The sequence below is a fragment of the Sinohyriopsis cumingii genome, chromosome 7 (genome assembly GCF_028554795.1).
Source record: "Sinohyriopsis cumingii isolate HCF-2022 chromosome 7, ASM2855479v2, whole genome shotgun sequence".
NCBI classification, from domain to species: domain Eukaryota; kingdom Metazoa; phylum Mollusca; class Bivalvia; order Unionida; family Unionidae; genus Sinohyriopsis; species Sinohyriopsis cumingii.
In genome coordinates, this window is record NC_142967.1 from 29,200,499 (window position 1) to 29,214,055 (window position 13,557).

Below are 13,557 nucleotides of genomic sequence, written 5' to 3' on the forward strand. Positions count from 1 at the left end.
TATTTGATTTCTTCTCCTTTCTCTTCGTCGGCTTGGTACAGCAAACAGGTGGCATTGGTCCTTCCTCCGTACAAACTATCCCTCGGGTTCAGCGGGTCCATGAACTGGTAACTTTCCACGAGGCGTTTAAACTCGGGATCGGTTTTCATACGGTGATCGTACTCGTGTTCCCACATTTCCACCACTTGGTATCCTTCCTGTTCTAACTTTAGGCGTCGCTGACAAGTGTCCTGGTACAAGTCTTCCATGGTTCGTTGCAAAAACTGATTTTTAGTGCCACGGTCAGGGTAACAGACGGGACATCCGTGAAATAAGCAACCGTTAAACTCGTACACCATCTTGGGGTTTTCTAAGTCCCAGCCATCGACCGAATACGTTCCGATGGTCTTTTCGCCCCCTCCGTTGCGGGCATGCTGAATCCACTTGTCTTCCTTGTCGCACAAGTAATGTAACCAACGTAGGGCTTTGACCGAGTATTGACGTTTGACAAAGTGGGTCGTTTGAGGACTGATGACAGCCACGGTGTTTTCAGGCATGAATCGTTGTCGATACACTAAGGAACACGCTTTGGCAATGGTGCAAGCTTCTTTCAAAGGATCGACCCCTCCGTGTTCCATGAACAGTTCTCGAAATTTTCCACAGCAACGCCGTAAAATGTCCACGTCGGAACGACAATACTTTAGCATTTCTTCCTGAAAGTCGAAAGGGTCCGAGGCGTGAATCTGGTACCAAGCGTAGAAAGCTTCTCGTTGTTCGGTACGCATGTTGTCGGGGTCGTAATAGTGAGCCTCAGGTAAATGGGGTAGAACGGCGTGTTGATTGGCTTCCGTATTGAAAAAGTGTGGAAAGTACCCTTTAGCCATTTCTGTCATTCCAAACGTTTTAGGCATTCGACTCAAAGGCATGGCCAAATAGCTCATCGAATCTTTAAACTGTACTTGTCCCACTTGCATGAAAATGATTTTGGCTCCGTTCAAAGTCACTTTAGGACGCTCGGTGCCTTGTTCCGTATAGTACCTCAAAAGAAACTGTCCATCGTATCCGGAGAAATTGTGAGCCATCACCGTGGCATGACGATGACAATCTCCGTAACGTTCGATGTCCTCTTGGCTCCACGTCTTGTCGACGGGGTCTAAGACCCATTGGGCAAAATCGGCTAACGTGTTTGGTCCCCGAAAGATTTTTTCACGCCCTCCGGGTATCTTGCTGCAGTGATGGCAATGACTGAAGATGGGTTCTTGAATGCACTTCTCGCACGCTCGATGAGCCACGCAGAAATTAGGAATGTGAATGCCGGTTTCTTGCATGCATTCGAAATCGAAAAAGATGAAATTGCCTTTCTTCTTGTGACCGTCCTCTTTCTCTGGTGGGGGTTGGTATTTTTGCACGTAACATTGGTGTTCCAAGTCCACGATGTGGTGACAAATGTGACATTTTTTCTTTCCTGAACATACGTGTGCCTTGGTATTATTGGTACGTATGACTTGTTCACACGTAGAGCACAATCTCAGCAGTTGACAAGCGCATTTCTTCTGTGAACCTTGCGTTTTCAGATGTTGTTGGTAACAGGTAGGGCTGACAAACGTGCGCAGACAAGTGGAACAAGGCACTGGTTCTTCGCTCAGACAGGGTGAAGAGGCCAAACATCCTGTGCATTTCGATCCACAATGCTTGTGTTGCTCTCGATTGTTATAACCATGGTCACATTTCTCACAGTAATAACTGTATTTCAGGAATCCAGTGATACTGGTAATGGTATCGAAATGGTCATCGTGATGATAAAGGTGAATGTATTTTCCGTCCTTAAAATCTTGCCCTCGAAACAATAGAGGTCCGCGCACTTCTTGAGGGTGCACTTTCAAGGTGTATCGTGGAGCTAGGGCATCTTGCAATTTTTGCATCTCAGGAATGCCACAGGGTGTGTCTTTGGGCAGGCCAGCTTGTTGTAACAGGAGTTCTGCTTCGTTTCGTTGTTTGGCTCGATCGGATCGTTGAATAGTGTCCCAGGTTCTTTTCCATTCTACCGTGTCGTTCTTGTTGGCATAGGTTCGTCCCACCACGATGGCACGGGCTAAACACATCTGGTCATGAGGGTTGTTAATTCGGACGAGACTCGTTTTGGTGTTGCGAAGGTCGTCCACCAATAACATCTTTTTGCGTCCTGTCCCTTGAGGAGGAGAGACGTGGGTCATGTCCAGTGTGGCTTTACCATCGGTGATGTCAAACTGATCATTAGATTGTTGTACGTTTTGAATCTTGTCCATGACTTTGGAAGCAGTCAATTCTGCAGGGGTGCTAAACTCGATCCAAACAGGGGATTTCAAACCGTCGTGTTGTATGGAAAGTCTCAAGCGATCGTCTTCTTTGGGTTGACATTGTCGCTTGAGTGCAGTGAGCAAAGAATCCCACACCTCGGTGATGAACACTTCTGCTTTCTCTAACGGCACTTCAGCCTTGAAATCTTTAAACTTCACCGTGTATTTGTAAGCCGTGGTTCTAAATTTTCTAGAGGAGCGCTTTTCAGTCTCTCGAATGGAATAGTACTTTTCAGGGTTGACTAAGGGTGGTGAACTTGGTTTAGAGGTTTCAAATTCTGGTTCACTCATGTCCTCTTCAAAATCACTGGCATGAATTTGTGCCAAGATTTCAGCCCTGGTACGAGGCGATAGATCACGTTTCTGCCTCTTACTTTCTTCTTCTTTCTTCTCGAATGAATGGGATCGTTTCATCTTGAAAGCAAAAAGTCAAATGACTCAAGTTCAAACACCATAAACTACTTTATAGTCATAGCAGACCAGCGTATATAAAAGGGTGTGTGTCTTGTCCTTTCACTATTCATTTCACTCTCAAGCCGAGCACAACGATGGAAGAGACTAACCAGATGGAACGTTTCGTCAGAGCTTTGCGAGGGGTCATTAGAAAATTCTCTTCAGACCAGCCTACGGACTACTCTCCTTCCTTTAGAGATAAAAGTCAAGATACTTGCTATATCTGTCAGAAGAAAGGGCATTGGTCTTCAGAGTGTCCAGACCGTCAAAAAAGAAAAAAAAACAGGGGATAAAAAAGACAAAAGTCAAGATACCTGTTATTATTGTCAAGAAAAAGGACATTGGTCTCCAGATTGCCCAAAAAAGAAACAAGAGGAGTCAGAAGAAAACAGGAATTCTTCAGAAGAAGAGAGGGATTCTTCAGAGGAAGAGAGGAATTCTTCTGAGGAAGAAAGAAGACAGGTGAAGAAAAAGAAACAGGAGAAAAAAAGAAGAAGGGAAGAAAGCGAGGAGGAAGAAGAGGAAAAGAGTGTGACGGTGAAGAAATTCAAAAAACAGAGAGACTAAACAAGGAGAAATCAATGAACTTTTTATTAAAGTGTTGTGTTGTGAATTGTGAATTGGATTGTAAAAAATGGAGAAAAGAATAAATGAATGATATAAGGTAAGAGTCTTTGAGTTTTGATTTTAAAATAAGAAGCTACACTCATGCACTCATACACAGACACGTACTATAAGGGTAACATGGGTGAGTTTTTTTTTTTTGAGTTATTGGCAAATTGAAATTGTATTTCTTTTCGAGAAATGTGGGTGGCCCTGAAAAGGGCCTTTTTTTCTTTATGGTGAAGGGGTGAGTTTAAGCAATCAATTTTAACTGCCTTAAGCCTTTGCCACGGCCAAGGCCTACTTCTGGACTGCGTAATGATGATGATGATTGGGTTGAAATCACTAAGGGTGGTACGGTAGGCTTAGTCACAGGGTTGACATGTTTGGCTCGGGAAGGTCGTATTCTCTTCGGTCGTGATAAAGAAGTCTGATACATTTGTTTCAGACTTCTTAACTCCGCTAAAATGTCCAACAGTACCGTGACCGTTTGATTTTCACCCTCTTGTTTCTTTGCTGCTACTTCTTCTTGCTGTTGTTTTTTTCTTACCTCTTCTTCTTGTTGCTGTTGCTGTAGGAGAAAAGCCTGTTCCGCTTCCTTTTGTCGTTGTATAAATTTCTCCAATTCTTCTTTCTATCTCTGTCTAAAATTCTCCACTTGCGGTAATGAAGAAGGTAACGAAGGTTCCGGAACAAATTCTTGCGAGGAGAGAAAATCCACAAAATCCCAATTCACCTCTTCTGAAAGTAAGTCCGGGTTCCCTTGGGCGGTCTCCCCTGCTGGTGCACCCCACTGGATCGTTTTCTGAGTTTCCGTCATGTTGAATCACTATCGCATAGATTGACTGCACACAAGCGCTAGCGAATCTATATTGACTACGTGACGTCACAGACTGCTCTCTTCGGATTGGATGCGGGCTGACTGAATTCTGTAACGCGTGTTCGGATTGGTGAATGAACTCAATCCGTTTCAATCCTTTCTGTCCCTATAAATAAGCGCAGTTCACTGCATTGATTCACCTATTCTCCTTCATCTGTCCATTAGCACAAGTTTGTTATTGTTACTCAACCTAAACTACTTGGAGGACTGCCATGTTGGTCCTGAATCAAAATCGTGCTGCTCAGACATCCAATGAGTCCACTTGAAAATCTTTTTATCACTACTCTTCTGAATGAATGGTCATTATCAACATGGAGTTTTGACTAAAATACTTCTGATGTTGTCTAGTTGGTCCTAAATAAAAAGTGATATTCTGATGTCCAATATGACTCCCACAGTGGAGATCTTGAAAACGTCATTACTACTTTGAACGGAAAGTCATATTGAAAGGAATTTTGATCTGAAAAACTCTTTTAATGTCTATTTGGTCCTAAAATGAAAATCTGATGTCCACACTGGCCACATTAAAAATCCTGAGTAGTGGTAATGTCAACACAAGGCTTTCACAAAAATGATTTCTTATGATGTTTGGTTGGTCCTAAATAAAAAGGTGCCTATTTCGTAGCCAATCTTAAAAATCCTGTTACTGTTATGACTTTATGGTCTTAAACTATTAGAAAAGAGTACAAACCAACATGTTTTTAAAAAAATTCAACTAATAATTTAATTCCCTAGAATACAAAGTGAAAATTTAAAAAGAACTAACAGTATTGTGAATTAAATCCCAAGCAGTCCTAGAAGTTTTATTACAAGTCCAAACGTAAAAGTTGCAACTGAATTCCAGTGGTATTCCAATTAAATTTCAATATTAAATGCATTGACGTGCCTGTAGTCTTGAATATCCTAATAAACCAGCATCATGAATTGCGGCTCATCTGACATCCAAAATGACTGCCAGTGACTTGCTTGACATCTTGTTATTGCTACAGAATAATCATACATGGTTTCAGCACTCATCAGTTAATAAGAAACTTCTTGGTCTTATCTTGGATTCCTGAAATTCTCCTTGGCTAATATAGCCTCTGTCCCTTCAAGGGATTTGTTTTTGGCTACTTAAACTAATTACAATCCACTTACTGGACAGAAAGAGCACTGTTTACAAGCTGAGTTTGTTAACATTATAAACAATGCATAGTACGAGTTTACCATGAACTTTGTACAGAAAACTAAATTGTTGAATATGTCAAATTTGATCAAACTAAACAATTAAGGGGACAACTGGTTCTCTATTAATCTCTTTTGATGAATACATTTAGTACTGTCATCAGTGCATCCCTCTACACCCCCCCCCAGGCTATAAGAATAATGGTTTTACATGAGAATGTACCCCTACAATGCATTTATAAGTAATTTAGGCATTAATAAAGTTCTTAAAAATGGGGAGAATAGCCAATTTAAAGTTACTCTTACATTTTCGACAAACACTTTATTTTTACAGTTGACCTTGACAACATAATTCCTAGCAATTGTGCCACAAGTCTACAGTACATGTATGTGTTTTCTCCCAGTCTAATAGCTAAGATTTTAAATGTACATCTCCCCTAAGGGCAAGATGCACCCTTTTTGAAAGTACTTTGTCTTCTGAGAAGTGAAACCTTTGTCTTCTTAATCATGCTGATGCAGGTAATATGTTCATCTCACTATTCTAATACAGATATGTTTGTCTTACCATGCTAGTGTACACAATATGTTTGTCTCACTATTCTAATGCAGATATGTTCGTCTTACCATGCTAGTGCACACAATGTGTGTCTCACTATTCTAATGCAGGTATGTTTGTCTTACCATGCTAGTGCACACAATAAGTTTGTCTCACTATTCTAATGCAGATATATTTGTCTTACCATGGTAGTGCACACAATAAGTTTGCAGCACATTAGTAATAAAATCACTTTACTTCTAAGGTGTTGCTAAGCAGAGACTTCCTTTGGGTCCATGCAGAGTTACCCACATGATAAATACCTGTAATGGGGTGCATGTGGCCTGTACAGGTAAAGGATTAGAGCATTACTATTAATATTTACAAAGCAGATCTTAGATAATCAATTTTATTATCAAGTAACCTGCAGGAAGGTCAAGTCTGACTGCCTATACAGGCAAAATCACTGAAGTGTCATGTATAGTAACTACATGTATAAAGTGGAATCAATTCAAGTAACAACTTACTAGTAGGAAGGATAAAAAAATTTATTGCCTATACAGGTAACATCATTGAAGCATTGCTAATACAGTAGTAATTGCATGTAGGAGCTGGACACTAATGAGTAAACCTGTATTTATCCAACTATGGTGGAAGCTATACAGTAACATAAACGTGTTTCTTATATTACACGCTAAACCTGCACATAAAAAAGGACTGAAGCATCATTATTGATTCTTATGATGTAGATGCTACAGTATCCATTATGAGACAAATGTTACCTGCATGAAAGGTTATTATATACAGGTACAATTAGTAAAGCATCAAGTATACAACTATAAATTAGATGCCAAGTCAAGATAATGTAGAAACTTAATTGTATCTATCCTGACAGAGTGGAAATTATACAGCAATACTAAATGAGTTTTCTAGATCAAGCACCAGACATACTCGTGTATTAATATAGTTATAGCAATGTTTGGGAACACACTCAGAACCTGTGCAGGGGGCGTAACAAAGGTGTGAAAGTGAGTGAAAATGGCAAAGTAGTATCATAGAAATGTTAAAAATATTTTCTAAAAATTATTCTAGTTTTTCAGTAAATTGTATAAAGTTAAGAAGGAGAATTTAACACCTTCTCATGATTTCAACATAATGCTTTTGAGTCCTTTACTGGTTTTTCTATCTTGCTGTACTACGGCCTCCTTAGTGGTGTTTATACAATTCATTTTTATTATATTTTAGAGATTTCTCAAACAGACTACCATTGAATAATTAAAGATAGCACTGTTATTTCTTTTGTAGCAATTGCAGAGGAATTCAAGAAAGCATGATGTATGTTAAATATATTATCATTAACCAGACTGCTCATTGATCCTCTATATGGAATTTTTCAGATTATGATAGAGCTGATCCATGCAAAAATAATGTTTGCAATTTGTACAAGCAATCAATATCTTGTGAATAAAAGTTGATTTAAAGTCATATATGTTGTATACCAAATATAAATAAAACCATATATTTTCTTGAGCATTACAACTGTCACATTATTCTTGTCAAAACTTCTGTTCCTGTTATTATTATGACTTAATTAAGCCAGTAAGACATTAAAATTGATGATATGAAGATTAAAAAAATGAAATGACCACTGAAAAATAGAAAATTACATCCACATTACTATTACATAACTCGTGGACCAATAGACTGAGTATGTAATGAGCCAAGTATGAAACAGACTGAGTACATTATGGACCAATTTGGGTTGGCCAAGTTTGTTATGGAAAGAGAATGTTAATGGGATAACTGCTATGGGCTGGGTAGTCCCAGAATCTTATGTTCTCTGGACTCCATCATCAAAGTTCTGTACAGTCAACTATTACAAATTAAACATATCTGTACTAAATAATCAGGCTTTGAGTAATTCATTGAAAGAAGTGGCTACCTGACTCAAACTTTAACAGAAGCTTTAATAAAGTAAACAAAAACATTTAAAAAGGAACCAATCTTTGCATAGAGAATTTATTCTAATGAAGCAATCAATTAATATCAGCCAAGTTTTCAAGTAAAGATCCAGGTTTGAGTCAAAACATCTGCAAACAATGAACAAGATTCTGAGACCATTAATCACACATTCTGCAAGAAAATTGATAAATGTAAAATATTTAAAAGCATATGCATAAGCCTCAAATATACTTAAAAGTTAAGAGGTCACTGAACTATGTGAAATGTTATTTAATTACTAACTGCCATCTCTGGCAAATATGTAGGTGTGACTAAAAGGGAATTCCAAGCAAGAATAAAAGAACACATTAGGGATATCTGTAATAAGAAGGAGACCTCAGTGTCTAAACACTTTTAACCAAACCTGACTGCCATATAAATTGTATTAGATAATAGAAATCGTCCATTCTGATCCAAACCTTGCCAATAGCAGCAATAACTGGAAAGATGGAAAACTATATTGGAAGCTAAAATTACATACTCTACAGATGGTAGGGAAAAACCTCTCAATTTAAATGGGAGTCCAAGGACTTCTAACACACTTTATATAAAACATTATACAGAAAGAAACTAATTTAAACTAGTCATCAGACAAACAACTAAATTTTATTAACTTTTAGGCACATCTTAAGCGTTAAAACAAATATCCAATCTACAGTGACTTTTCACATCAGGAATAGGAAAAGAACATATATATAGATCTATACAAAATATGTAGATTAAAAATTTCTTGGACACAAAAATAAATCTTGGTAAATAAAAAATGAAAAATCTCACACTTTAAGACTGCATAAATTCTAAATGTGCAAACTATCAGCTATTACTATCTGAACTTAGTGAGCTCCTCCTTTCCAGTAGATACTGAAAACTGAGGTGATAAAGAAGCATTCTCCTGTAAAACAGGTAAACTGTAGTAGTCAATGGCTTTGTAAGGTAGATTTGAGTCATGTCTCTGTAAAGGAGGGTAGTACTGTCTGTAACAGACAAAGGCTATCACAGCTCCAATAATGCTTCCCACAGTCACATCTAGGTAAAAAAAAAAAAAAAATTATTATTTTTGCTTTTTTGAGCTGTTTTAAAACTAGTACTCATAAATGTTTGTAGCAATATTAATGTAATTTTACCATGTTTACAATGAAATACTAACATTTATATCAAGATATTATGATAAAACTAAACAATGAAAATGTTTATATCTTCTCATGATGTCATCTAAGATGAAGTAATTTTAAATAATGGTGTCATTCACAGTAGACTTTTAAGTCCACCAAATTGTCCATGAAGGAGTAAAGCTGAAGAGTAATCATAAAGTTACAAAGGAAATATATGTTTTGAATTTGCTGTTGCTTCAGTTTGTGCAATATACCATACCTTGCCAGTGATGATGGTAGTCAGCTGTTCTTGACACTGCTATCATGGTGGCCCATATAATGGGTAAGAAAATACAACATAATTTTAAGCCATTTCCCCTCCCTGCCTTGCCAAAACAGTGTAACTTTCCAGCCAAGTAGAGTGACACAAAGACCATACAGGAAAAGGAAACTGCAATCCAAATACATGTAATAAAATCAGTGTTATACCTAGACTAAAATATTTTAAGGATATTTAACGCGTGTATAGAATTCTTGGAAAAATAATTATATTAACTGCTTATTGTTCATTATAATTATTGTCATAATTCTTGTATACTTGTGGAAAACAATATAAATTGTTGTAAATCACGAAGAACTTAAATGTAATGAACCTCACTGTAGTCTTTCTGCTCATAAGTTATGACAAAGTAGTTACATTTTGCATTGAGAAAAGATAATATTAGCAATGCATGACAACTGATTTATGAATCAGGAGCCACTTTGTAAAGCTAATATTTCAAATAATTTGATGCCTAATGCATCTAGCTGATCATTTTCTTTTGCACAAAGATTGGTACTAAAAAGTTAAGAATTCAAGCTGGACAATCAATGGTATACTGTTCTGAATACAGCAGTAAGATAAAATATACTGATCCAATCCAAGAGTGTGACAGCCTTTTTATCATTAAATAAATTTTCATGAATCACCGTCATTATTAGAATTACAATTTGATAATCACAGTATTTATAGTTTACTGCCTTTGTATGGGAAAATATGAGAGAGTTTTTCGGATGGAAATAGTGCACGACCTTGGGAGTGTAGTATATCCATCCGACAAAATGAGTTCATATTTTCTCATACAAATGCAGGAACCTTTTTATTATATGCTCATTTTCTAATCTACCTAAGGCTTCATTATATAAACAAAATACACTACAAGAAACAAAGTAACTGAATGTATACCTTATTCCAAACTAAATACACAACTGCAGATTCTTCATTACACAACATTGTTAATGTGCATTTTACTCCGCCCTGATAAATTTGAACTTATATTGTGAATGAATGTGCATTGCAACAACTTTTCCTTTTGATCTGTAATAAATAGATTTTGGTATTTTTGTTGTTTTTACAAAATTTCGTGATTATGGACTGGATTTATGTGCAAATCCTACATGAAGTACACTGGATTTCAGCGGCGATGGAGCAGCATGTTGACATCTGCAAGTGTGTTTCTGTTCTGCCATTGAATGTTTGAAATCATAATGTGGAAAAAATATGAAGTCATTCAATTTCAGTTATCAAAAAGACACTATGGAATATAATGTTTATTTCATTTTGAGTGCAGTAAGGAGGATGTAATTGCACTTGGAATATAGTCAAAATTACAGTACAATTTCAAAATGCGTAATCAAGCTTGAGAACCCATGACATGGCTCATGTAATTTGGATTTGCAGAACTAAGAAAGTACATTTTGAGGAAATTCAGGATGTAAAACTAAGTATATTTTGTGCCATTCCTATTACCAGCTAAAGGAGACAGTTTATGCCTTGTAACTTACATGTTTTTTGTAGGTATCCACCAACTTTATGAAATCTGGCATCTATCGCCAAAATCCAAAACATTGTACCAAAAAAATTAATGCGGAATGTTGCAAAGCAGCTTGTATGTGGCAATCCACAAAACATCTGCTTTAGTTCATTCAGAAACAAATTTAATCAACCAAAACATAAAGCATCTGCAACATGAGTGTACATGATTTGTTTACAAAGTAGTTCCTAATACACTATTGGGCACACATGTCCTGCATGTGAGTGCAATATGAAGGTGTGCAATGTCATAAAATACTGAAGGATTCTGATAATGTAAAGTTAGCAGAGAAAAAAATGAGCATATAAGAATTAATACAACTCCAGTATATGGGTAGTCACAGGATAGGCTTCAGGAAATTGGATGTATTCCAATTTCAACAGTAAAGAATAGTCTTTTATTCTTTCTTAACTTTTTTTTCCAGCAGTACATGCAATTAAAAAACCCATTACTGCCAAAACCGGGACACATCTACACTGCATGCCTTCTAATTAGTGAGATAAAGACAAATTTATGGAAGGATTTTCACTGGGAAATTATGAAGGCATATGAACTAAGGAAAGTACAGACCTTTGTAATATTCATGTGAAGAGACTGCTAGGGAATTCTGCACTTCAATGGTCTCACCTTTCAATTTTGTTCCAGGTTAATCCAGCGAAAGTGGCCAATACCACCTGGTTCCAAGGTCATGCTGTCATGAGAGGGGAGTGGTTACTGTTCGTGCATCTACCACTGGCCTGATGAGGTTTAGTTCTTTCATGGAGGCATTACATTCAAATGTCAGGCCAATGGCAGCTGCACATATTTCATGAGCCAAGATTTTCATTAAGAGTATCTGTTCCTACGTGAGGCTAGTGTATGCCGACTTTAAAGCGCTTGTGGTGTTATGTCTTGCTTTCTGAATTTGACAGGCTGAAACAGCCTGCTCTGACCATTGCAGATATTCTCTTTATGCTTCATATAACATTTGAGAGTGCATACAGGATCTGGGAGTTTTGCCTCTCTCTCATGATGTATAGACTGAGAAGGGTGCAAACAGTTACTTGTTAGCTGCTTAGTGATGGCAATCTGTTTCTGGCAACTAAACCAGGCTGTGTCATTAGGACAACTGAAATGCATGTAGTTCGAGTCCAGGTAAAGGGCATGTAGCTCAGTGACACTGCATGCTGAGGCAAGCGCTATCAGAAAGCAAAACTTATGTGGTATCTGTTGGATGGATGTGGTTTACAGTGGCTTGAATTTGGATGAAGCCATGGCAATACCAGGGGAAAATTTCATTCTGGGAAAAATGTGAGCATGGTCTGGATAGATCACTACTGGACATCAAGTCATAATGGTCTTTACTGAGTCCAATATTGTCTCAGTCAAGATGTCAGAATGTGTCCAAGATCATGGACTGGTATCCCTTTATAGTGATGGGGCTAATTTCTTGGCTTCAAAGAGAAAGAGACAAAAGTTGATCAGTTGAGGAATGGAGGCAGAGAGTGTTGTGATATCATTGATTTGACACCAGTCATTAAAATCCCTCCATTTCCTTTCATATGCCTTCAGAGAGTTGGGCCTTTTAGCTGTGAAGATCCAACTCCTTTTCATGCAAGGCATCCCTGACAAGAACCATGTGTGAAGGAGGGGTTTCTCAGGACATGGATGGAACAAAAGCAATCTGGACTGCTTGAGCAGGGTGAGGGTCGCCATAACTTTCCTAAGTACATCTGTCCTCAGGAATATCAGATCTTTGATCCAGAATGTGTCCCATCATAGAAGGGTAACCAGAACTATTGGGCAGTTCATGTTCTTCACTTTTACTGGACACTTCTGGTGTAAGGACTGATGGACAGAAGGCATAGGCCCACATTCCCTCCCAGCTGACTGACAGAGCACTGACAGCCCATGCTCCTGGGTCTGGAAAAGGGGAGAAAAAGTCGACAATTTGTTGTTTAATCTTGCTGCAAAAAGATCTGTCATCAGGTGACCCTAATCTGTGTAGTAGTTGTCCTCTTCTCAACAATGAGTCAGCTAAAACATTAAGTAGTCCTGGTATATGTGAGACCCAATTATTTATCTGGCACACCAGTGAACTTAATCCCATGTCATGATGCAAAGGTTCAGTGATTTTCTCCCTCCATGTTTGAGAAGGTACATGATCACTACTGAATTGTCTGACAGTATTTGGACTGTACATCCAACTGTGAGATGCATTAAGGATGGATTTAATTTTCAGATGTTAAAAATCACCTCTTGATACACCCACTTGCCACTGACAATCTTAAAGTCTAGTAGCAAGTGTATTCCCCAACTAACTGGCATCTATATAAATTGTGATTTCATGTAGTGGGTTTTTGATGGATATTCCTGCCATCAGCCACATTCTACTTTGTCACTGGAGAAGGAAGTTTTTTATATGGGTTGATATCGCAATATTTTGATCTAGATGGCCTGTGAAAGGTCCCCAATGGGAAAGAAGGGCCATTTGTAATGGGTACATGTAAAGCAACCAAGAAGTAACAAGCCTGTTGCTGCACTGAACAAGCCAAAGAGTTAAAGAAACCTCGTTGCTAAGATAAATGTTTTGTTTGAAATTCTCTCCAATGCCAGAATGATGTTTTTGATGTGTTTGGGAGGGAGATGTACAAGATTAAGGTGTGTAAGGAATTCCATACCA

General features: G+C 37.9%; 1 protein-coding gene across 1 annotated transcript in view; it reads right to left on the reverse strand.

Moving 5' to 3' along the window:
- Positions 1-6,484: 6,484 nt before the first annotated feature.
- The window catches only part of LOC149794946 (phospholipid phosphatase 5-like), a 46,467-nt gene continuing 39,394 nt past the window's right edge, over positions 6,485-13,557 (reverse strand). The window contains exons 6-7 of the mRNA XM_089963736.1: positions 9,323-9,493; positions 6,485-8,977 (exon numbers count right to left, since the gene is read on the reverse strand). Coding sequence (XP_089819862.1) covers positions 8,775-8,977; positions 9,323-9,493 — 374 coding nt within the window. The 3' untranslated portion in view covers positions 6,485-8,774. The remainder of the gene's footprint in view (positions 8,978-9,322; positions 9,494-13,557) is intronic.